The 26139-nt window shown below is 46.4% G+C and overlaps 1 protein-coding gene across 1 annotated transcript in view; it reads left to right on the top strand.

Moving 5' to 3' along the window:
* The first annotated feature begins 17088 nt into the window (after positions 1-17088).
* CLMP (CXADR like membrane protein) overlaps positions 17089-26139 on the top strand; it is a 77274-nt gene continuing 68223 nt past the window's right edge. Inside the window, exon 1 of the mRNA XM_031443469.2 lies at positions 17089-17477. Coding sequence (XP_031299329.2) covers positions 17450-17477 — 28 coding nt within the window. The 5' untranslated portion in view covers positions 17089-17449. The remainder of the gene's footprint in view (positions 17478-26139) is intronic.

Genomic DNA, 26139 nt, shown 5'->3' with positions numbered 1-26139 from the left:
TTCTAGCAATCCCAATAAGCTCATGTATTTTCATTTTGAAGTGTTAAATGTTGCCAGAGAGAGGGCACTCTATGGGTATTTATTTAGGTCAAATGCTAGGATTTCTTTTAACCCTTTAAAATTCCAGCCAAATTCCAAAGATACTAAATTGAGATCCTAAAGCTGGAACCTTAACAGAGTAATCACTAATATTGTGGGGCCTTTTTTTAAAAAAAGTCATCTGATTTCAGACAGCTGCAGTATTTCTTTCTGTCCCACTAAAATGATCCCTATGGGAACTTCCATCCCATTGTGCAGCGGTCCTTCCCTCCCACTTCTGGTTAAATTCAAGCCGGATCCCTGACAGGAGGTGGGAGGATACCCTTCCTTACCTGGTGACTCCTAAGAGAATTATTTCAGGTTTTTAAACAAAGGGAAAGCCATCACTTCCAGGCATTTTCACCCCAGCAGGTCTCTGCAGGCTCTGGGAAGCCCTAAACCTGGCACTAAAAGACAGCTTTCAAAAATGCCAAGCTCAGAAGCAGAGAGTAAGATGGTAGCTGCTGGGAGCTGGAGGGTGAGGAAAATGAGGTGCCCGCTGAAAAATGTGCACAACCTAAATGCTGAGAGTTGTGTTTTACTGGGCGGACTTCCTGAGGACTCCAAGGCCGGGAGGCCTCTCAGATGGCTCTAAGAGACTGCACCAAAGATGCGGGGAAGGTGCCAGAATATATAGGGAGTTCTGCCGCAAAGACCAGGTCGTTGGAACATCAAAAGATTTCTGTTGGGATAAATTTAGGAGTTCAAGATTTGCAGATATCAGCATTAACTGAAATTTAGCTTTGTTTTTCTCCACTGCTCCCACTTTTTTTAAAAAAATATTTTGACAAACATTTCTAATGCTTCAGTTAAAAAAAACTAACTAATATATTTAAAATAGATAAACAACAAGTTCATATTGTAAAGCACAAAGAATATATTCAATATCTTATAGTAACTTATGGTGATAATATGAAAATGAATATATGTATGTCATGTATGACTGAAGCATTATGCTGTACACCAGAAATTGACACAATATTGTGAAAAAAAGTTACTGTTAATTAAAGAAAACCGGATATCCCAAGTTAAGGAATTTAGTGCTATTCTATGTATGGAAAGGTACACAAGTCTGGGCTCATTGAATCATTCCTTTGATATACACCTAGCTCTCTAGGGCCAGTGTCCTCTTCTTTCACATCCTGAGCCTCCTCAGGGGGCTGCCTGCTTGATGGCCTAAGCATCCTTTGTTTACTGATATGGCAGGCAATATTTTTCATTCACAGGGGGAGATGTTGGTCAAATTCCGAGCTATAAGATAAATAAAATCTGGGGGTCTAAGGCACAGCATGGTAATTGTAATTAACATTATTGTATTGTATATTTAACAGTTGTTCAGAGAGTAGATCTTAAATGTTATTACCACCACCCCCCACACACACTCAAGTCTTAATTACATGAGGGGCTGAAGGTGTTAACCAACCTTACTGTGGTGATCATTTTGCAATATATGTAATCATCACATTGTACACTTTAACAGTACATGTGTTTTATGTCAGTAATATCACAATAAAGGAAACAAACAAAGACCAGAATTGAGACAAAGCCTTATAAGTAAATGATGATTCCTAGGGTTTCTTTCTAAGGGTGGTCAGTGCAGAGAAATCACTTAAATTAAAATATATCACTTGTAATTAAAATATGTAAAGCAGAATGGCTCAAGGGGAGCCCCTGGCTTCTGGGAAAATACGTTAGTAATCCCGGGGGCATTTAATCTAAGAAGTGGCTGAGCCTGAAGTGTGATAGAAGGTGTGCACGTGTGTGTGCCAGCAGCCTGTGGTGGTGACAGGGCACACGCAGGACATGCAATCTTTTAATCATCATTAAAAAAAAAATGTCCCTGAGAATGAACGACTGTGTCAAGAAAGCATTAACAATCTACTCTTCATCCTGGAAAGATAAATGAAATTGACTCTCTGTTCCTCCCCGAGCATCAACTGTCACTAACTCCTAAGAGGCTCCAACTCCCAAGAAGGCACAGGAGTATGGAAAAATAAATATGTAAGAATATCCTGAAAATGTTTTAAAGGAAGTAGAATGAGAATGCAAGCCTTAACAGAAATTAAATGTATTCTGAAGCTACATCAACATAAATTGTGCAGTGCTCATGCAGTGACTAGATGACATGAAATAGAAGAGAAAAATTAAAAAACACACACACACACAAGAACATATGGCATGTTGATGTATAATCAAGCTGGGGTCTCCAGTGCCCTCTGACGTTTATGTAGGGAAAGACATATTACTGAATAGATGGCTTCAGACGATATGATAACCATCTGGGGAAAAGATTAAGCTGAAATCCTACTTCATAGCTAACACCAGAATAAACTCAAAATGATTCAGAGGTTTATATGTGAAGCATATAAGTGTATTAATAACATAAACTTACCAAAAGAAACCTGGGAGAGTTCTTTCATAATCCCAGTTGGGGAAGAGCCTTCTAACTGTAACACTCGAAGCCATAGAAGAAAATATTGACAAATTCAACAACATCAAACAAAGAGCCCATGTATTAAAAATCACCATAAACAAAGTTTAAAAAGATATGCTAGGGAAAACATTTGCAACTTATGTCTTAGACTAACAAACCAATAAAAAAATTAACAGAAGATATGAACGTGCAGTTTCCTCCAAAAGAAATGTACATTATTCTCAAATATATGAAAAAACGCTTTACCTTATTATTAGTAAAAGAAAGACAAATGAAAACTACAATGAGATACTATCTTCCCGATCAAAGTTCAAATTTCCACAGCCCTGCTATCATGTTGGCAAGGGCTCTCATATATTATGGCAAGAGTGTAAATTGATCAAACACTCCAAAAGGAGAGTAATTTCCAAAAACTTCAAAAAATATAAATGCATATGTCCTTTGACCAACCAATTTCACTTCTGGGAATTTATCCTACATAGATATATAAAAATTTTCAGTGCATCATTGCTTGTTGCATCAAATGATTGGAAACAAACTAAATATCTATTAATAAGAGAATGGTTAAATAATTATGGCAGATTTATCCAGTAGAATAGTATATAGCCATAAACAACAGTGAGGGAGCCCTTAAGGCAAGTTGCAGAACAGTGTAGAATATCCTATCGTTTATTGAAAAAACAAACAAAAAAGAATATACAAATATACTTGATAGTATATGTAGAAAATAACACTGGAAGTTATACAAGTTGAGTTTGGGGAGGAAAACTGGGTGTCTGGGATCCTGGTGGGAGGTAAAATCTTCATGATATATTCTTATAACTTTTTGAATTTGAACCAAGTGGATGTATTACTCTTTTTAAAAATCAAATACAATTTTAAAAGAATTTACTAGGGTGGGGTGGGTATATCTTAGTGGTAGAGCACATGCTTAACATGCATGAGGTCCTGGGTGCAATTCCCCAGTTTCTGTTTCGAGAATCAGTTCTCTTAACTTGACCAGGGAGAGCTTGCTGGAAAAAAAAAAAAAAAAAAAAAGGCCTTAAATAGCATTATAAGGGGAAGAAGAGATGTGATGTGGCTGTCAGGAGGTAGGAGGTTGTCCCAGACGTAAGTGACGGTTTGGACAAAGGCTCAGAGAAAGGAAAAGGTGAGCCCATCCCAGGAGACCATGGAACTGCCAGCCTCACAGGCTGACGGGAGCTGAGAGCTGACAATCAGGTGCGCAGACATGCAAGATCATAACAACTCACCTCTCCCAGGAAACATCCAGGTGGCATCTGTCAGAATTCCCCCCAAACACCTCTAAAGACAGAAGAAAGAAAATAACTCTCCAAATAGGCCACTACAATTGGGACACTTTTAAAAATTCTTATGTTTTCATCATAAATTCATGAAAACTTTGCATTCTATTCCATCACATTCCCAAGATTATTTTAATATTAAGAATTATAGTCCCCCCACCAAAAAAAAATCTTTGGTAAAACTGAATTCCACCAAGATGTTCCATATTCTGTGGTTCCCATAACCCAAGAGGCTTCGGTATCCTAGTCTGAAAAGGCACTGGGTTATCAGCACCTGACTGTGCTGTGGTTCATGACATCTCAATGATAAAGGCTACTGCATAGAAGATTCCACACTTGCCTGAGGTCCTCTTGGCACTTAAGGAACTAGAACTTGAAATGGGGCCAAAAAGAGGGCATGCCATGGGCAGAAATTCCACTCCACAGCCACACTAACTTCCAGCCTTGTCTGCAGCCCTCCTCCTCCGGACTTCCACCACCCACTAGCCCCCAGCCCAACCCTCTCTTGACTCTCGGAGAACTAACTTGTTTAGGGAGATTTATGACTACTTGAATTTTTTCCAAAATTCCTCATTCTTTTGCTCCCTTTAGTTTTTCTGCTCCATAATTGGGTGTGGAAGGGGGCAGGGCAGGGAGGGCAGCGCTGTAGACTCAGAACAGAGACTGATGCCCCCACCAGGGAAGAGCAGCTGGAAACCTGTGACTTAGAGACCACCCAGGCTCACAGCTCCCACCTACTGCACGGAGCCCCTTGAACCATGCACATATTTCTGCTCTCTAGAGCCTCACCCCCAGGGCAGAATTACTATTTGTTGATTAGGACCAGGCTGCTGAATGCAGGAAGAATTCTAGTAAACTCGGATTGCAGCCCTTCTAATTATATTTCCCTTTGTTAGAGGCCGCATGTTTTGCTTGGAGACGTGGTGACAAAATTCATCACTGCCTTTTTATGTCTAAAAGAGGAATTAGGGGTCAGCTGATGATTCTTCCTTGATCCCTTCTTCCCTCAGAGCTTGTTTTTATGACCAGCAAAGGGGCTGGTGGATTGCAAAATAGAAGATCAGAAAAGCATCTAAAATATCTTTCCCCATTCGCTTCAAGGTGGGGGAGGCTGGGCAGGAAATGCCAGGCGGGCATAGACAAATCAGTGATTGTTGAAGTTGGGTGTCAGGAACGTGGGGGTTCTTTCCTCTTTTCTACCTTTTTTCAGGCTGGAAATGTTCCATGAGAGATTGTTAAGGAATTCCTGCCCTCATAGAGCTTCTGTTGTCTTTTAAAAAGGAGGCGTGTGAGAGAATCAGCACACAGCAGGATGCGCGCTGCTTGTATTCAGTTTTCTTTTTCTCTTTCATCCTTTGGTGGCTGGTCCATGACCACAGATTTCACAATCGCTTCTCGGCAGAGGGCTCCCTGGCAGGGCTCTGCCTTCACCTCTCTGCAGAGCTCTTGCCAGTCTAAGGAGCAGCCTCTCTAAGTAGCTCTTTTCTCCCGAACTGGGGATGGGAAGGGGAAGGAGAAGGGAGAGCGGAAGACCAGGACCGCTAGGTTCTCACCTAGGAGATCAGCCCCGCGGTGAGCAACTAAGACCCATTCTGAGCAGGGATGAGAGTCACTATTCCTCGCTAGACAGATACCTGAGAACCAGAATCCAAAGTGAAACTTAAAAATACAGACTTCTAGTCCCCACCCCCAGTCCCCCTGGGGTTGGGGAGGTAGGAATACGTCATTTTAAAAGCTCCCCTGTGATTCTGCTGTATTGCCAGATGTGGGAACCACTGCACCAGGACAGCACGTAGCACCAGGCTGGTGGGGCTGCTGGTGTAACCTAGAAGATTTGGCTCTAAAACTTCGGTTCAACCTGCTGTTCTGTCACAGACCCCCCTGTTGCCTTACTGTTTGTCCTGATGGTGCCTGGAGATCTCTGTTCCCCCTTATCTACCCTGTTTGCTCATTCGTTTTCACTGTCTTTCTTTTAGCAGTCTTGTCCCAGGGGGCAGCTCTGGTTCTGCCTGGGTACCCTCTTCTGATGGAGGTAACTAATAATCCAAATTCAAGCTAGAACACCAGTGACCATCCCATCAGGTGTCTGTTGGTTCCTCAAACTCAACATAAATGAATTCACTGGTTCTCCTCTCTGAACCGGCTCCCTTTCCTGGCTTCTGTGGATCTTTCTAGTCTTAGAACCATAATTCTTCTTGTCTCCCTGGCGTGAAATCCACATTATGACTGACTTCTCTCCATTCCTCCCCATCCTCCTAGCTCCTCGCTAATCAATCACCAAACTTCATTACTCTATTCAAAAGTTTTCATTTATCATCTTTTCCTTCTAGGCACATGGCCTCTGTCTGACCTCAGCCCTTTTTAACTCTCACCTGCAACACCGAATGCCTTAAAGGTGAACTTTTCACCTCCAGCTGGTCCCAGTGCCCTCCCCCACTTCTCCGCTTCCAGTCCCACCTCCTTCCTTAAAGGTGTTCACAGGGAAATCCGACCAACCTTCATAAAGACTATGTTGCTCTCCAGATCAAAAACCTTGAACAGCTTCCTTTGCTTACTGAATAAATCCTAGATTTTTTTTAGTGATTTGGCCCAACACCAGTCCCTTATTAGGATTCTATCCACTTACATGTGTTTTATGCTCCCATGAAATGCTGCCACCCATGGACCCTTCAAAATCACGCCCATTCATATCCTCTGAGCCTCTGCTCTAGCCATTTCCCCTGTCTGGACTTCTACCCACTTCTTACTCATGTATTGAAATGTTACCCATCCTCCAAGGCCCAAGCACAAAAGTCACCTCCATGAAGACTTCCGTGATCTCCAACCAGACAGGAACCTCATATATTAAAATATACCCAGTCACTAACTTTTTTTAACTGTAAAAATATTGCAATATTTTTTCATAATTTTACTTTAAAAATTTGGCGTAGCAACGATTTCTTGGCAATCACCGCACGCAGTTGGAAATTCTGCCAGTGATAAAAAACTAGCTGGCAAATTGTTTTCAAACAGGTAAAATCTTGTGATAATAAATGTAACAATGAAAGAAAATGACATCATGATGTCACTGTAGATTTAGTGATGTACTTAATATTCTCATTTTCACGATTTTCTTTTTATATTGTGAAGCTGATGACATTTTTAGATCTTCAGCATTTTTAGTTCTCCAGCACCAGCCTTAGGATAAACAGCCCTGGTTGAATAGGTTCACCACCTGTGAACTTAAAGGGGACACTTGAATCAGTACCACAGAAGTGCCATCAGTCACCCCCTCCCCAAGGTGTCTTCTTGCATCTTCACAGGGGTCCAGACCTTTGCTCCATGTGGAGTTCATTCCATCTCCCAGGGAGCCTCTTCTGGAAGCTCCCTCCCCACTTTGGATCTGGTAGAGCCAATGGTACACCAGGCTGGAAATTGTGCAGCCAAAGGGCTTGAGGCTGGCGGGTTCCCTGCCCTGCCCATCCCTGGGCCCAGAGAGAGAGGCACAGAGCGGTCACCAGTGAACACTGTTTACTTGGGCCAACCTGAGCACATTCCCAGCCCTGGCTGCAGTCAAAAATGATGCTAAACAGTCCTCCTTTACTTTTGGGGTTGCTATGACAGCCAGGAATTTGCAAACCAAACTAGATCTAAAGAAGAATTCTGTCCTTGGCCCCAAAAGTTAGTGGCTCCACACCGTTCTGCTTACGGTTCCTGCCATTCCCTTTGATACCTGCCAGATGGAAGGACCTCTAAACTGGGGATTTGGAAATGTCCTAACAGAAAGGTTATTTCCAAGCTGGCTGAAGCTGTGTCAGAAGGAATTTAGGTGTGATTGAAGGAACTTCTTGGCCAGAAAAGTTGGAAAATATTACGATGGTCTCAGAGAAAACCTCATCATTCTCTTGAAAAATCTTTTCTATTTGTTTAGTGTTCTGTGTTTTGCTAAGCACATTCACATCCAATTAACTCACTGGATCTTCACATCTGCCCAGTGAAGGGGTCAAGGTCAGTATTTTATCCCATCAAAGACAAGATCAAGTAAGGACAAGATCAAGTAAGATCAAGATCAAATACCTAACAAGCAGCAGAACTGAGATTTGAATCTAAACTTTCTGATTTGAGATTTAGCTCTTTGAGTTAGACCACGATCTCCAAAAGATAAACTAGTTCACGTCTGATCTGGACAATTTAGGAGCAGATTTTTTTTAAGTGATATTATAGATGTACAATTTTTTAAACTGTGGTAAAATACACGTAACATGAAATTTATCAGCTTAACCATTGTGAAGTACACAGTTCACTGGCATGAAGTACATTCTTATTGTTGTACAACCATCACCACCACCCATCTCTAGAACTCTTTTCACCTTGCAAAACGGAAACTGTATCCATCAAACACCAACTCCTCATTTCTCTTGCCCCCGACCCTGGGAAATCGCCATTCTACTTTTTGCCTCTATGACTTTGACAGCTCTACATACTTCACAGAAGTGTAATCATACAGTAGTTATCCTCTTCTGACCGGTTTATGTCACTTAGCATAATGCCCTCAAGTTTTACCCATGTTGTAGCATCCATCAGAATTTCCTTCCATTTTAAGGGCAAATAATATTCCATGTGTATATAAGTCACATTTTGTATATTTATTCATCTGTTGTTGGACACTTGGATTGTTTCCACCTTTTGGCTGCTGTAAATGATGCTGCTATAGACATTGGTGTACAAATATCTCTTTAAGTCCTTGCCTTCAATCCCTTTGAGTATTACCCACAAGCGGAATTGCTGGGTCACGTGGCGATTCTATGTTTCATTTCTTTCAGGCGTCATCATATTGTTTTTCACAGCAGCTGTAGCATCTTACATTCCCACCAACAGTCCTCAAAGGTCTTAATTTTTCCACATCCTCACCAACAGTTGCCGTTTTCTTGTTTTTTGATATTAGCCATCTTCATGAGTGTGTAGATGGACGATTCTTAAACATGTGGCTGTCCAGGGTGGTTTATTCAGAGAAGTTGAAGAACAGTCCTAGTGAAACCAGGCTAGCTTCCATTTGACATGCCAGCCCCAAGCCCAGCCAGGAATCCCACAGAAGCATTCATTCCACTGGTCACCAGGGAAAGCACCTGAATAACTTGAGCAAATCCATGGTTTGTTCTCAGGGGTAATGAACCGAAGTCCAGATCCCCTCATAGGAATTTCATATACCTTCGCTAGGTGTGAGTATTTGTTATACGATGCACGTTGCACGAGAGGCACCTCCCCGCATAACAGAGGGTGGGTGCGGGTGTGCACCCATGTGAGTGAAGGTGAAGATGGAGAATCCCAAGCAGGAGGTGATGGTCAGGGGGACTGGAGAGCTCTCGTCCCAAACAACTCTGGAATCTTAGGATGTCACTTCATGTCTATGAGCATCCTTCTTTACTTCTTATCCAGCCCTGCCCACTTCAAAGGGCTGAGTTGTATCATGTCTTTAAAGGACTTTGAAGAAAATGCTCTGTGAGTACAAGATGTAATTATATCTAATCCTGTCCAGAGTTGTAATTGCCTCACCTGGCAAGAACTGTTGGATTCCCTACAACTTGGTTCAGGACTGTGGGGAAGCTCAGGGCTGGTGAGACTGGGACTGGAAACTGTCTGAATTTCCCACCGTTGGGTGTTCAAGCCCTACCCATCTCAAATGCCACTTTCTCCGTGAAGCAGTCCCTGGTCACTGTATTAGGAGGACATATTTTAAATTCAATAGCATTTCACCTATGCCTTTCTTAGGCTGATAGCTGTGCTTTCTTAGGCTGATAGCTGTGCTTTCTTAGGTTTATGGTTATTTAAGAGTATATTATATATTCCCCCTTTAAACCGGATGCCCCTTGGAGGGAAAATCCAGTTCTGGCTTGCACGTAGTATAAACGAATGTTTACTAAAAGCTCCCCAGCAAACTTTTCTTCTTCCTGACTCATTGGCTGGAACTGTCACATGGCCTTCCCTGGGGCAAGGGAGTCTGGGAAGGTGTTTTGATTTTTCAGCTTCTGTGGTGGAGGCTTGTAGGGAAGGGGGCTGGCGAGCCAGTGAACAGGGTCTGCCAGCCCTGCCGTTGTGCACAGCATGTCCTCAGGGAAGTCAGAGCAGAGGGTCCCCGGCCCTGAGTCCCCCTGTTTCTCCCGCAGGCTGTGCTGCATCTATGGTGGGAACACAGTAAACAGTCCTGGTCTTATGGGTTCTCTACTCCAGCCGAGAAACGGGAACCAGAGAAGAACGACCAACTCAAATTAGGTCAGGCCCCTTCCTACAATTTGCACTCCTTACAATACTTACCTCACATTCATAAACCACTTAAAAATTTACAGTGATCTTGCATCCCTTTTTTCTTCAGACAAAAAACTGAGACTCAGAGCAGTTAAATAACTTGTTCGCGATAATTCATGAGTGACAGTGCCAGGAAGGGCTCAGTCCTGGTCTCCTGATGTCACACTTCATGCTCCGTCCACCACTCCCTGCTGCTCACAGATGGTGGTTTCAGGGCCCAGCTGTCCTATACCCTGCCCCGCCCCTGGGGAACAGTACAGTCAGGGCAGATGCGAGACAACACAAGCCAGTGGCCCGAGTTGGTGTCACACATTGGTGTGTGTGTCGTGGGTGGGGAGGTGGGAGGTGGGAGATGTTCTTGCCCTGTGCCGGCCCCTAAGCCCAGCCACCACAGACATCGTCTCACTGAGCAGCTGCAAACAGCTGCCGATGCTCCCAGCAGCTCAGCCCACAAAAATACCATTTCCCTGCTGGACACGAGTGGCACATTCAGGCTTTGGATATGTGGTCCTCTGTTTTATTCCATGGCTTCAGCCGTCTCATCCATCACTAGGAGAAAAATCTCAGCTCTTCCCCGGGGGGGCGTGTCACACCTGTTTCTGCCAGCAGACGTGGAGTTCCCTGGTCTCATTCCTGGCCTTTTAGGAAGAGGCAGAGCCACTCTGTATGATCATCGTCCTCACTGCTGGAAAGAGAACAGGCCAGTCTCTCGGCAGCTGGTCTCAAGCTTGGCTCTGCCTCTGACTTGAGTGTGACCCTGAGATAGCACATCCCCGACTGGGTCTTAGTTGACAAAGCAAGGAAGTTCGGCCAAAAGGAACTCTATAGGCCCATCCGGCTTGATAGCGGAGACGGCAGCTGCACAGAGGTGGGACCAGTGCAGGCTCACAGGCTGGAGCACTTCCTGCAGGCCCGAATGAATGAAAGCACAGGGGAGCGTGTGCCAGCTGGGAAGACAGGAACCGTTTCTGTCTTCTAGGTTGGCCATGTGATTCTATGTGACAGAGTCAAACATACTGCTGGAGTCTCGGGAGGATCACCTCTGTCTCTGTCTGGCTGCAGAATGAAGCCAGGCATGGGTCTGCTCACCTGCCTGGTGATCAGAACAGGCCCGCGGGAGACAGTGGCCAGAGCGCTGAACTAGGCATCAGACTAGGGCTCTTGTCACTTCTGTGCCACTAACTGGCTGTGTGGTTTTAGGAAAGTCACTGCTCCTCTCTGAGCTTGAGTTCTTTTCAGGAACAGATGTCCCAGTAGTCCATTCCATCCAGTGATCTGAAAGGTACTGCTTCATCTTACCCCTCTCGTATGGCTTGTCTTGTGGGACAAGGACAGCTTGTCTTATGGGAGATTCCGAGTATTATTAACTAAAGGAGAACCTTTTGATTTTCATCTCAGTTTAGAGATGGGGAATGACATGAGGAAAGGGGAGAGCACAGGAACACTCTCACTACTCCTTTTGCGGTGTGTTTCTAAGGAAGTGCCTAGACTTCGGTTCTCCCTTAGAAGGAGATGCTCTCTCCCCCTTCTTTGAGAGGTGGAAGCAGCCCTGCAAACCTGGTTACAAGGTATCCTGGGGGCGCATGTATCGTTGCATTAATTAAGGGGAAACAGACGGGAGCTGAGATGTGCTGAGCACCAGGTTGCCCTGTGCTCGCTGCTTTCTCTGCCTAGTCTTACAGAATCATCTCAACAACCATCTGAGAACTCTTCTGGACGAAGAGATGGAGGCCAAGGGAGGTTAAGGCACTTGCCCTGGTTAGACACAGTAAGGAGAGCAGCAGGAATTCAAAATCTGTCTGTCTTCCTCCAAAGCCTGAACTGCACCTCTGAGGGTGTCATTTTAGCAGGAATTGGAAGCGGGATACAGGGAAGAGCTGGGAGACCCCAGATGTAGCTGGCCCCAGGGAAGGAGGTGGCCTGTAGAACAAAGAATCTGACTGTAAAGCCTCAGGCTTAGCCACTATATAAACCTTCTCTGTTTTGTCATCTTGCCTCTTGACTCTCCCACCTGCGCCTGAAAACCCCACTGGGGTCGAAGGACAGACCTATGTGTCCTGGGTCCTAGCAGGCAGGTGGAGGCAGAGGTCATTTCTTCACTAACAGACGTCCTACCGGAAACCCGAGCTCCACAACATCCCTGCCTCCTCCTTGACCACACAGATCAAAGCTTGGGACTGTCCTCTGGGGGTGTGGGATGGAGCAGAGCCCGCCTTCTCCCCTTTGCCTCCGCTCCCAGGCCAGCTAGGAGAGAACAGCTGCTCCCTCTTCCTCGGTGAGAACTCGGCATTCCTGAGCCTCCATTAGCACGCAGGGCTCCTCAGACGCAGCCTCAGTGAGGTGCCTGGTCAAGATGCGACAGCCAGCTGAGGCCTCTTACGGTCCAGCCATAAAGAGACTCCGCACTGATACAGCCAAAGCAAGAAGTGTCCTTGCGGGACAGGAAAGATTATGTAAAGATAGCTTTTTTAATAGAAAAAGGAAGTGAGACAGAAGTTGGCTCTTCTTCACTGCAGGGAATGGAATCCTATGAACTCGACTTAAGTTTCAGTTGGAACAAATATTGACTGAGTCTCCCATGTGTCAGACACTGTGCTGGTCACCTTCGTCATCATCTCATTTCTTTTTCATAACAGCGTCAGGAAAAGAGAAAAAGGCTCTGTGAAGTCAAGTGGCCTATTCAAAGCTACTAAGAACCCAAATCGTCGCAGACCCCAGCTCCTTCCATCAAACCGCAGCTACCTGCTCCCAAGTGCCCTCGGGAGCACATGTCTTCCTCTGAGAGAACGGCCACATTTGGAGACTGGAACTCAAAGGGATGAAAAGATGGTTCATGGCTCCCAGGTGTCCTGTGGGATGAGACAGCAGCACAGATCTCCTTCCCCTCCTGCTCAGGGCGGCTTCCTTGACCCACGCTGGGTACAGGGTCCTGCCGTCAGCTCCAGAGCGCTCCGCACTTTCCCCTTCAGAGTATTTCTCACTGTGCCTTGTGATCGCTTGTTTGTTGTCCATCTTCCTTGACCCACCAGCCACTTCTGGAGAGCAAGGACAACTTCTGCTTTCTTCACCATTCATTTCCCAGTGCTTGGCACATAGTCAGTATCTAACAAAGATTTACTGAATTGTTGATTCAAATTAAAATTGGAAAGGTGGATGGATGGATGGATGAAGATGGATGGATGTGGTTTGTCATCCTCTCCAAGGTACTGTGTCTCGAATTAAATGGATATTTCCCTTCCTGACAAGTTAACTTAATTTGACTTCCTAGTTTGTGAGTATTACCCTCAAAGGACAGTGAGGTATGAAGGTTTTCCACCTTCTAACTTTAAATTCTGGCTCGATCATTTACTAACCGTGGAATGATAGGCAATGTATTTCTGTCTGAACATTTGTTTCCTCATTGTAATGTGGTGTTGTGAGGCTTGCCGATGACACTTACAATCCCTGGGATGTACTAGAAAGTCTGTAACTAGCATTAATCTCAGCGTATAGAACGACATATTAGATGACATACTTATCTTTGGTGCCTCTTGTCTTCCACTCCCCTCCCACCCACAGTGACCATTGGATATTTAACGTGTCTCATCTTTCTCCCAAGCACCTTCTATGTTTGTTCTACCACCCTCACTTCATCTCCCCATTTAATGCAAGAGGTTCTAACCAGTCCCTCTGCTTTTAGTTTTTCTTCTGATGCTTCATGCACCCCCCATGGTGGCTCTAGAATTCCTGAGAAGGTTAGAGTGGCTCTCTTTGGCTCTGCACAGAGTCGGGGAGAATAGGGACTTGTCCAGAAGCTGCGTGTGCACATCCCTTTACAAAGTGTTCAGAAAATGTCCATTGTTTATTTTGAAGCGTGGGTTGGGGAGCGTGACAGATACGTAAGGGTACTAAAGCTCTCCACCCTTGGCCAGCCTGTGGGGTCACCTCTGGGCAGAGCTGCCAATTTATATCTCCTAAAATATGGTTCTCATCAAGGTCCTTTTTGCTTACATTTTTTTTAGCGAGTCTGGAGAAAGTGCAGAACAAATTCCAGAATCCTTTGCCTCGCATTCAGGACTCCTCACAATCTTGCTGCAGGCTAACTGTTCCAAGGCATTTTGTGCCAATATCAATTTTTCATTTCATGGATTTCACTCATTCGATGCCCCCTGAATACACCGCAGCTCTCCCTAAATTCTGTGTCTTTGTCCAGAGTGCCCCCTACCCCCACCAGTGGTCCTCCCCACATCCCCTCACCTAATGAAATTCTCTCCACCCTTCAAGGCCTGGCTCAACAATTGCTCTCCCAAGGAACCTTCGCAACCACCCCAGCCTACAGGGCTCCCTCCTTTCTTGGAATTCCCAGTGTTTCTTATTGTCAGGATAATTTATTCTGGCACTTAACTACATAACTTTCGTGTTTGTTGTGGAAACGTTTCACATATTGATGTTTCTTCTCTCACTGGACCAAGAGGTCCATTTAGGGTAAGGACTGCCACATACCTCTTTGGATCCCCATGGCCCGCAGCCAGTCACGTGGTACACAGTAGGTAGGCAATGCGTTTCTGAATTACAAAGCTCTTCTGGCTCACAGATGCTTAGCAACAGAAAAGAGTCTTTGGACTCAGGGACAGTCAGGGACAGAGGCCCAAGCATTTTCCCCAAAGAGTATACGCCAAATGTATACTGGCTATAAGACTTTGAATCTGGGAAACCCGAGTGTTTATGACTCAGTCTCAGCCAAAATCATAAGAAATAAGCATTTCCTGTACTAGTGACTGACTAACAACATGGAGCTGAGGGCGTCTGGTTATCTTCAGCTGGTGAATGTAGGTTTACGTGCACATCTGTCTACACCCACACACATCTGTCCTCATGTGCACATCAGCTCTCACGCAATACCTGGTGTTACCAGGTTCTTGAGAAAGGCCACCAGTGGTGGAGGAGTAGAGATGGGGCTTTAAAACTTTTGCAAAACTATTTCCTTTAGAAAGATATAAAAAGTAGAAATCTGGGTGAAGCGTATCCAAGGATTCTTTGTACTATTTTTGCAACTTTTCTATAAGTCTGAAAATATATCAAAATATTAAATAAAATTTCTAGATAGTAATGACAAAAAGGCCACTTTCTCTATATAGTTTCCCTCCTACCTTCCTCAGCCTTTAGGAAAATTAACATTTGTTTCAGTACGTTCATATATGAATTATAGTTATGAATATTCCTATTTTCCTATTAGACAAAAAGTATAAAATGGAAAACAAAAGGCTTTAAAATGTTTTTAATAGAAAAACAATATATTAGAATTTTAATATTGGAATAGAAGAGTTTTAATATTTTGTGATCTGGGGCAAGACATTTAACCTCTCTAGGTTATAGTTTTCTCGTCTTTAAAATGGAATAAAAATTGCCTATCCCTTAGCATTATCATAAGAATTAATAAAAAGATAAATATTAAATAATATGATTCTTGGTCCATAGTTGATGCCAATTCCAAATGTTTAAAAAATATCAATAACCAAGTTCTGTTGCTTTGTGTCCTCCACACCTAAATAAGCAGGTGCATAATAGTTACTGAAGAAGGTGGGGAAAGGAGAGGGGGAAAATGCTAGAATTCAACCAAAGCAACTCAAACAGCTGATCCCAAAGCCCCAAGAACAGCCCTTGCTTTTGCCATCCCTGCAAGGTGACCTGGTGAGAGTCCTGTGACCTCTCCGGGCCTCTGCTTTCCTCATCTATGCTATGCGGGTGGTTTCATTACCAGTGGAAAGAACTAGCTGATTAGAGAGGACCATACCACTCCTGGCATCTAAGGCTCCTGGAGAGAGGACTGGAAAAAACCGGGTTAAAGAGTTACTGAGCAGCCTGCCAGGCCGGGAAGGGTTAATCTCTCTAGCTCAGGGAAGCCCCCCGCTGCTGGAGGCTGGCTCCAGCACCCCACGAATGCACGGATGAGGTCGAGCTGGGCGGTTCCTTGTGCCTCCGTGGGGCCAAAGAGCAGCCACTGCTCCAGGGACATCCAGAGGCTAGGGCGCAGCGATTGCAGGTCCAGCCTTTCTCAGAGCCCCAGGACAACTGAGACCTGAACGAAGCCGTCACTGCCCTTTCCTTCTCTAGTCCCGCCGCCCGCTGAGCTGCAGCGTCCTGGTGGGCAGAGCCCCAGAGGCCGACCCGGGAGCGCGCGAGCGGACCCCCACGGACCTCCTTGTCGGGGTCCCTGGCGCCCAGAGAGCGCCAGCCCTCGCATAGAGGGAGTTCCATGCCTTCTGCCTTCTTTTCTGAAAGGGCTGGTGCATATTTTGGCCAGGGCTACGTGCAGTGTGATTTGCTCCAGGGCTTCCTAACGAACCCCTTTCCCCCGAGCTCTGGACCACGCTTCCCCAGGACTGTGGCTCGCTTAGCTCTGCTGGATCCGAGGGTGGGAGGCTGTGGTTACCGTGGAGAGAGAAAAAACTAGGGCGAAAAGCCGAGGGAAAGGCCATGGTGCCAAAACAGGTAGGAGCGCCCCGACCAGACCTGCTGCTTGACGGTCCTGTCACTTCCAGGATGGATTGTCCGCAGGGTCGGTTCGGAGTTTCATCCAGACACAACCAGGCAGGGAGGGCGGAAGAGAGGAGAAAAGGAGTAAGGAATAACGCGAATGTGAAAGAAATGGAGAGAGGAGATGGAAGAGGGAGAAATCGTTGATTTGTGCGAAACGGAAGCAGTGTGTGTGTGTGAGCGAGAAAAAGATGCTAGGGCAGAGAAGGACGAAGTGAGGACGGAGACCGAGGAGACTGACAAGGCCTCATCCTCGCTGGTGGCTCGGGTGTCACCGGTTCTGCCCTACTGAATCGATCCCCCACCCCGCGCCGAGCACGACCCCCAGCCCCCGCGCGGCCGCCTCCCCTCCGCCTCCCTCCCGCGGGCCCGACCCCCGCCGCTCCCCGACCGGCGCCCCGCGCGCCCGGAGCGCAGGGAGGGAGGGAGCGAGCGAGCGGGCGAGGGACGGAGGGAGGGGCTGCCGGTGGGAGGCAACCATGTGGTTCCAGCTCACTCTATTTTTTTTTTCCTCTCTCTTTCTTCACTCCTTTTTCTTTCCAAACAGGGAAAAGTGTTCCACGAAGCGGTAGCGTCTTTTCGCCTCGCCTTTTCCTCGCCGACCCGGGTCTCCGCTCCTGTCCGGGCGCGAGCCGGTGGGGCGCGGGGCAGGGGACGCAGGGACCCCAGGCGGGGCTCGGGGCGCGGGGCCGCTCCCGCGCCCGCACATGGCTGCAGCCGCCCCGCGCGCACCCCGAGACGCCGCGCCCACCTCGTCCAGGGGCCCTCGGCTGCGCCCGGCTGTCCCGGAGCCAGGCAGCGGCTGAGCGGGAGGGGCCCGCGCCCCGGGATCGGGATGACCCTCCTCGTCCTGCTCGGACTAGGTGAGCGCCAAGGGGAGGGCGGGAGGGCGGAGGGCCCGGGGTTCACACTGTCCCGCGCCCGGGGCTCGCCTGGGGCTCCGAACCGTTGTCTCCCCGGGCCCCCGGAGTGAGCCGGACTCCTCGGTCCCTGCCTCCGGACCGCCGAGGAGCACATCTGGCAGCCGAGGGCCGCCCAGTCGGCCATCGAAAACGTTTCACACATCTGGGCCCCGGAGCAGGCTTGGGGGTGGGGGTGTTTCCTGGTCGAGTTGGCCGAGAACCGCTGGGTGTGGAGGGCCCTTTCTGGGGTGGTGTTTAGTTTCAGGAGGATCTGGGCAAACTGGAGACTTGAGGGAGAGAAGGTTTATTCAGGAATTTTCGTGCCAGGTTCCTGAGGTTTGGTGGGGGGAGCTTTTTTGTTTCAGACGCCTGGAGGGCCCAGATTAGAAACAGATGTGTTGGAGGGTAAGCAGCGGGAGGAGGGAGGAGGGCGGGAGCAGGAGAGGGGAAAGGGCAGAGCACCGGGAGAAGCTGGAAGGTGCAGAGGAGAAGCCTGCGAGGGAAGAAGAGGGGAAAGGGAAGGGCTGGAGGGAAAGAGAAAAGAGGGGGATGTGAGGCCGAGCAGCCAGACTGAGGGGGACTGAGTGAGGAGTGTGAAGACGGAGAAGACCTGAGCAGAGGAGCAGAACAGAGGGAAACAGGTTCTGGGGCAGAGAGAATTGTTGCGTGTGTCCCTTCTGGGTGTCACCCAGCCAGGACTCCTGAGGCCTCCCAGGCCCTAAGGCACAGACTCCCTCAGGGTTGGAGGCAGGCAGGTTTACAGGACAGGGCAGGACAGTGCGCATCAAGGATGTGTGAAGCCAGGAGCTGGCAGGAGGGAGACAGCTCCAACAGGAGATGCCAGGGCGGGGGATACTAGCGGGGGGTCGGGGGCGGGGGAATGAGAAGTCATGCTAGGCACCAGGAAAACGGCTACACCTGGGGCCAGGACCAAATGTGAGCCCAAGTTCAGAGAACCAAAGAGCCAGAGGGCATGGCAGAGTGAATGCTGCCCTGGAGACCAGGCCAGTGGAGAACTAATCCTGGTTTTGAACTGACTAGCTGGGTGACCTTGGATGGCTTACCCACCACCCAGGCCTTCGGTTTCCTTAGCTCCAAAACTAGCAAACCATATGGTTCCTAAGTCTCTTCTATCTCTGACAGCCTAAAACACCTGGAGTGTGATGGGGGGCTGATGGGTAGAAAACCCCCAAACAGAAGTGAAGAGGTGCTAAGATATAGATCTCTAGAACTCTGTCTCACTTTGAAACCTCTCAAACCAACTGGGCCATATGTGTGCCTGCCTGGGCCAGCCTCTGGCCAATAATAACCCATCACCCAGGTTAGAGAAATAAAAGAGGTGGATTAGCCTAAACTCTTGCTCAAGTAGGACAGGTGAGGAGCCACTATTGTCTAAGCTCTTTTAAATACCAGCCAAGTATTGCAGTACTGCTCCTGAGTACAGCGGGCATATCTGGGCGGCACCTTCCTCACCTATACTGGCCCCTGCCCCTAAGCTACCAATCACCAGATGTCAGGACTCAAACGTCAGAGCAGCCTTATTAAAAACAGCTGGAACTCATTAAGTACTTATCAGGCTGAGTGTGTTACGTGGGCTGTCTTGTTAACTCGTTTATTTACTACAATGCTATTGGCCACCTAATATTATTATCCCCATTTTACAGATGAAGAAGTCAAGGTGTAAAGAGGTCGGGTAACTCGCTCAAAGCCAGATGCTCATAATTAGCAGAGATGGGATTGGAATGTAGGTTGTTTGCGTCCAGACATTGCTCACTAATCCGCCATGTATACAGCCTTCTGGCACTGCAGGACTCTTACCGATGTTCTCTGCAGTGAAATCCATGTCAGTGTGATCCTGCCCTGAGGAAGGGGCCTGGGGAAGGGACACAAAACTGAGTATTTGAGCACCTGCTCTATACCAGCCCCATTCCGGCACAGTATCTGGTGGAAAGTGAACAGTGACTTTGGTCCACGTGGTCAGTTGAGATCAGCTGGCCTTGATGATGGTCAACCTCTTAGTCCATGAAAAGGAGGAACTGACCAAAATAAGGATCAAAAGATGTCCCTGATTCCTTGGCCCTTCCTGATTGAGTGCCTGCTATGTGTAATCATTCCTCTGGTGAGAAAACAATCTGTGGCGTTGACGCTCTGTCTTTCTCGTAGAAGCTGTCTCTCATGATTTTGGGGGGAGAGGGGGGTTGTGGGGGTTCGGTCTTCATAAAATTGTTACAAACCAGAGGACACGTAGAGTAGAAAAAGGGGACCACTCACTGACTTAGAATTCTGCAAAATTGGGTGTTCATCCTTCACACCTACTGTTAAGCTTCTGCCACACTGATGACTTTGTCAGACTCATGATATCCCAGCTATCAATTGAATACACTGTTCAAGGAAGAAGTCACAGAGGAGATGAGCAGCAGGATCAGGGTGAGGGACAGGGTAGGAGACCCGAGATGAGGCTGGTGAGCCAGAGGCCAGCATCTGAGGGGAGAAACGCTGAAGGAACTGACCTCCCTGCATGGGTCAGCAGCCCCTGTGAGCTGGATTAGCCTTATTTGCGAGTGGTTTTAAGCCATGGGATACCTGGACATTCTTTAGCAAAGCCAGAAAGAAAGCCCTTAGAGTCGCCTAAATCCTAAAATCTCCTGCCTGCTCCCTGAAAGCAGCAGTTCCAGGGCTGCTTCCGAGCACTGCTGGCATGATCTCTGGCCTCTTTTTTTCTAGAGAAAGCACAGTAGTGAAGGGGAGTTGGGAGGGCTAAGAGTTCATAGTCTGAACAATGATGGACCAGTTGACTCCTTGCTTTCTGGACCCACCAGTGAGGGTGAAATCAAATGTCCCGCCTCTCTGACGTGAATGAAGAAGGAATGCTCTGAGTTCTACAGAGGGAGGAGAAAGGAAGGGGACCTCGTGGGCTCCCCCAGCCCCTCCTCTGACCACCACCCCTCCCCCCTCCCTAGATGCTCAGGTCCTCATTATCCCACCTGAGCTTCTTCCTGGATTGCTGTGTCAGCTGCCGGGTGGTCTCCTGCCCGAGCTCTTTCCTCGCCATGCTGCGTACCACTACTGCCACCCGAGTAACCTAGTGAAACAGCTTGGGTGATGCAAAGAATTTGGATTAGGAATCTGGTGAGCTCTCTATGTTCTGGTTTTGACTCCCTTGTCTGGAAAATGGGGGTGGAGGAATCTTGAATACAAAATTTCTCTAATTCCAGGGTCTTAGTCTGTTCTTCCATAAACCTTTAGTAGTCTCCATTACTTACAATGTCAAGTACAAGCACTTCATCCTCATATTCAAGATTTTACACCATGTCACTCACAGCCCCCCTTTTCCCTGCGCCTAGATGATTGTCCAGGAGACCTGGATTACTTCCTGTACTCTAAACATGCTGCATGACTCTCCACCCCTTCTGATCAAAATCCTGTTCATCCTCCAAGTTTCACCATGAATACCACTTCCTTCATATGCCCGTCCACGATCTCACTGATGGAACGGACTTTCTTTCCTTCCTTTGAATTGCAATAGCCTTTCTATCACGCTACCTTGTATTTTAGTGATTCAAATGCTTATCTAACACCCCAGTTCAAGTGTTAGCTCCATGCCTCATTCATTGGTGTACCACTTTCAGAACCTTGCATAAAATAAAAGCTTGTGAACTATTAAGATAATTGGATTTTTGAAACATTTAAGGTCAAGAAAGGTGAACGATCTGGAGTGTTACTACTCTTTGACTGTAAGACAACACAATTGTGAATCACCCAATTTTAACTCAGTTTACTTTTGTGTTTCTTTGTCCATTACTGCAAATACAAACAGTACTTTTTTTTTTTAAATTATACATAGAACATCACACGGACAGGAACCAGGTAATACATTTGTTAAACAAACTTACCTTGTTACAGCGAGAGTGTTAGTACCATATTAATAATAGACTTCTTCATTGAAATTTTTGCCAGGATTGAAATTTTTGCCAGGATTTTTGTTTCCCAGAAAATGAGTTTGAGGAAGGCTTCAATACGTAGTCCATTGGCCTGTGGTTTAATGACAGGTCTCAGTAGGATTTCACGTCCTTCCCTCATCTTCCCACGTTAGTGATGATGGTCATAATAAAAATACATTCCTGGTAGGCTGAGATCTTGTCTTATCCTGTTTTTGCCTTGTGCTCAGCTGGGCATTATACATGTGAGTATATTTCATGAACGTGCCTAATGATGATGAACTAGACAGACTTTCTAATTTTTAACTTTTTAATTTTTTTATTGAAGTGTAGTTGATTTACAGTGTTAGTTTCAGGTGTACAGCAAAGCAATTCAGTTATACATACATACTTTTTTTCAGATTCTTTTTCATTATATATTATTACAAGAAGTTGAATATAGTTGAATATAGAAGTGAATATGTGCTATTCAATAGGTCCTTGTTGTCTATCTATTTTATGTATAGTAATGTGTACCTGTTAATCCCAAACTCCTAATTTATCCCACCCCTGCCCTTTCCCCTTCTGTAACCATAGTTTGTTTTCTATGTCCAGAGACAGACATTTTTAAAAGGTAGAGTCAAAGACTGTCAGACATGGGGAAAAGCTAAGACAGTATCTAAATCAGTAGTCCTTAAAATTTTAAATCCCAGACCTCTCTGAGAATCTGTTGAAAACCCTGAATCCAATTCTTAAAAGACACATACACATCAAATTTTCCTCTAACTTCTAGGGATTCATTGACCTCCTGATACTGTTCCTTGGAACTCAACTAAATCCTTGATCTAAACCTATCCCTTCTTCTATGATGAAGAAAGAACCAAAGTTCACAGAGATTTGGCTAAAGTTAAACAAGTAGCTTAGTAGAAGGGCCAAGACTAGACCTCTTAATTTCATAATCTGTCCTATCACACAGTCTCAAAATAGAAAAATCTCTCTCCCTCCTTTTCAGGTCATGTAGTTAAGCTCCAAGATCACAGTTCCTCTTCAGATGCTTCAGTTAAATGAGCTAAATGCTGAATAATTGGCTTTTATGTTGAGAAATTGCCTGAAAATAGGGCAGATGTTGTAACATTTCAATTTAGCCATCATAACTAGAATTCCTGGGAAATTCTGTAGTATCTTGTATAATGTCTTGATGTATTTGGGAAAAAGGGATTTTACTCAGATTCCTAAAGCTGTAGGTGTGCCTATAAGGAATAAAATGGGAAATCAATAGCTCTAACTCCTTCATAATTTTACTGGGTTCTTCTGGGCAAGACATACACTCAGAGCCTCAGTTTCTTCTGTAAATGAGCTTATTAGACTTGGGTTATCTCTGTGTTTCCTTATATCACTAACGTTCTCTGGTTTTATACAACTGAGAATTTGCTGGCTGGCCTAGATGTGGTTGTGATCAGAACACATGGGTGTCGCCATGTTTATCTGATTTTTTTCAGGCACTGTCCACCCATGGCAACTGGTAGCACATGATTATGAATCCAGAAGGGCTGACTGCTTAAGGCGAAGAGAACAGTCAGGACTCTATCCTGGGTCTGCACTGAGGCTCTGCTGGCCAGGCAGCATCATCCAGGGTCAGGGTGGCTGGCCAGAGACCTCTGAAATACTCACCAAAAGGACCTCATCCTAGACAGAGTTACCCACAAAACAATCCCAAGCATGGACACCCAGGGTAGACTTCTGAGTAGGGAGTCTATTGTATGAAACTATTTGTAAGCATTAAGTATTTTCTTCAGTTTTTAAGATTAAGGCATAATTCACATACAATAAAGTGCTCCCAGTATGTGTGTGACTCAATGGCTTCCTTGCATGAGTTTGAACTTGTGGTTGGGTTTTGAAATGCGAACTGCATATTTTTAGCTCACCTGTAGCACCTGTGAGAGGACTATGTGGCTAGGATGATGATGACAGTAGAATTTACTTCTAACATTTGTACATGGTTTCATAGGTTACAAAATACTAACATAGCTTATCTTCAAATCACTCGAGAGTACATGCCATTATTACGCCATTTTACAGATAAATAAACTGAGGCCTAGAGAAATAAAGGGAGTTTCTCAAGATTACCTTCTTAGTTAACAGCTGAGCCAGGACACTAACCCAGCATTTTGGAATTGCTTTCCAGTTATCAGGAGGCAAATAGTTATTCTGAAATCAAGGCTTCTGTGTTACCAAGAAGAGAGGGTCTCAGGCTGAAGCAAGGCTTCATTTACAAGATGCCAAAAGAAATCCCACAGTGGAAAATTCAGTTAGAACATTTATCACCCACCCCTCCCCCGCCCACTCCATTCAAATGGTTAGGAAATGGTTTGTTTGGGTTAATGTCTCTTGTTTGTAACCCAGAATTACTACCTTACGTCGTGCATGGATTATTAGTTCCATCTACTTAATTAGAAGTTTCGTGTGGTTCTCAGGGTTACTGTTGTGGAGACCTCGCCGTGCTTTGGGGTCAGACTCAGGAGCGCCTTACTAGCACCCAGACCTGAGGCTGTGGGTGGTGAGGTGTATGATTGGCTATGACTTACCCTATATGTTGCTTTTTCTTGCTAAATTCCTCTTTTAAACAGTTTTGACTGCTTTGCTTCCCCTCTGCAGAGAATAGTGCAGACTAACCCCCCCCCCAAAAAAAAATTCTGGTTATCTGAGCTTCCTCACTGTCTAGATTCTGGGAAAATAAGTTTGGTACCCTATTGACCAGAATGGGGAAGAACGCTGAAATCAAATGACTTCTGTTTTGTGAGTGGCAGTAGTTGGACCACGGTGTGTGGAGCCTCAGCCAGAGTCCGGTGGTGATGAGACTGTGGGCTGCTTTGTTCAGCAGAAAGCTGGGGAGAGAGTGCTTCCTCTGTGGCCACGCTCAGAGAGGAAAACCGGCTGTGGTCCTCCATCCTCCAGTGCTGGTGTGGAACATGGGAGGTTTATCTGAAGCTAGTGGCAAGGGGATGGGGAGAGCTTATGTCACAGAAGGTGACAGAGGAGACAAAAGGGGAGCAGGAGGGAGAAGAAGGCATAGAAATAACAACAGCATAGGATGCCAGAGCTCAATGCCCAGCCCTCTCGGTGTTTACAGAGCAGCCTCTATGAGCTTGTTCTACTTGTCGGAGGAGCTTCCTGCAGCATGCCTGTGTGGACCATAACATCCATCTTCGACTTCATCCACACACCCTCACTCACAAAACAAGTAGAGGAGGGAGGCTGTATTTCAGGCCCCGAACTAGGTAGGCTCTGAGACTCCAGGGACACAAAACACCGTTTCTACCGTTTCTGCCATCTGAGAACTCAGCCCAGAGGGGCGACACAGTCGTAAACAAGGAATTACAGATAGATGTAGGCACTGTCTTCTAGGAAAGTACCAAGGTTTCTAGGAGTCCCCAGGAAGAAGCAGCTCAGTCCTGTGCTATTGTATAGAGACAGCGTGTTTCTTCCCCTGTGGGTCTTCGGGGCCGTGGCTGATGCTTCCCTGTTGCTCGCAGCGCCTGCACATTAGTGGGGCTGGTGGGCTGATGGCTGACCCTCCATCATTAGAAAGGACAGATTCAGCGGGGCATTCAGTCTAGTGCTTCCTGGAGGGACTGACTCTCCCGATGGCCTTACCTATTGAAAGTTATAGGTCATTTTTCATCACAACCTGCCAGTTACATAGCTCCCTCTATTTCTTCATCCCTCACGGGATGTAAAAGAAAGGAAAGAAAAATATCCCAGTGAATTTGGATCTCTTAATTAAGAACAGGGGTCTGTTCATCTGCGGTTCTAATAGTATTTGTCCACACGGAAGGCGAATAGGATCAAGCCAAGAAGGAATTTTTTTGTTCCAGAAGAAATCCATGGTATTGAACAGACTCTGCCCCTGACATAGCCTTGCTCCTTTTCTTCTTGTTGGGAAGGTTGGGGGGTGGGGGGGTGTCAAATCCCAGAGAGGGAAATTGCTCTGCGACTTCATTGCTTAAATTTAGGTTTGGGTTTGTGGGGATCATTCAGACTCGGAGCAATAAGCCTTCTAACCCAGCCTCTGTCACTTCTCATTACTTCCAGTGACAGTTCCAATTATTTCCAATCACTCTTCAAGGGAAGAGTCAGGGAAGTCACATAAGGCTTCCCTGTAGATCAGCAGTGTCGCAACTTCTGCAAGAGCCCGGCCCTGGGGGCCTCAGAAACTGCTCTGAAGCCCAGACGGGCCACTTCATAACCAGGTGACCTTGGGCAAGTTCCTTCACCTTCCTGACCTTAGTCTTCTCACCAGTCATTGTGTCTAATAACAAGTGCATAGGTTTGTGGTGAGAATTAAATGGGGCTGTACGTATAAAGAACTGTAGCATCCTGCTTGGGACATGATCAGCTTAATAAATGGAGAATGTATTTACCATGACTGTGCTTGCTGGGAGAGCCTCAGCCTGTGGATATTTGAAGGATCTGCTTGAAGTCAGCTGACACCAGACCAGCAGGGCTCCAGCCACTGCTGGCCCTCCACCCTGCAGCTGAATCCCCAGATGTTCTTCTGGGAATGTCACTCTGCTCCGGGACCCCAAGAGGTGCATAGACCACCTGCCTCCCTCAACTGCCTGTAGACAGTTCCTCTGGGAGAGTAACTTTTTGTGTTATTTAGCCCCGGGCAAGAGGCGCCCTTCCTTCCGCTGCTCTGCAGACTA

This window comes from Camelus dromedarius, chromosome 34 (assembly GCF_036321535.1).
Source record: "Camelus dromedarius isolate mCamDro1 chromosome 34, mCamDro1.pat, whole genome shotgun sequence".
Lineage (NCBI taxonomy): Eukaryota > Metazoa > Chordata > Mammalia > Artiodactyla > Camelidae > Camelus > Camelus dromedarius.
Note: the sequence above shows the minus strand (reverse complement) of the source record. Positions and strands in the feature narration are given on the sequence as shown.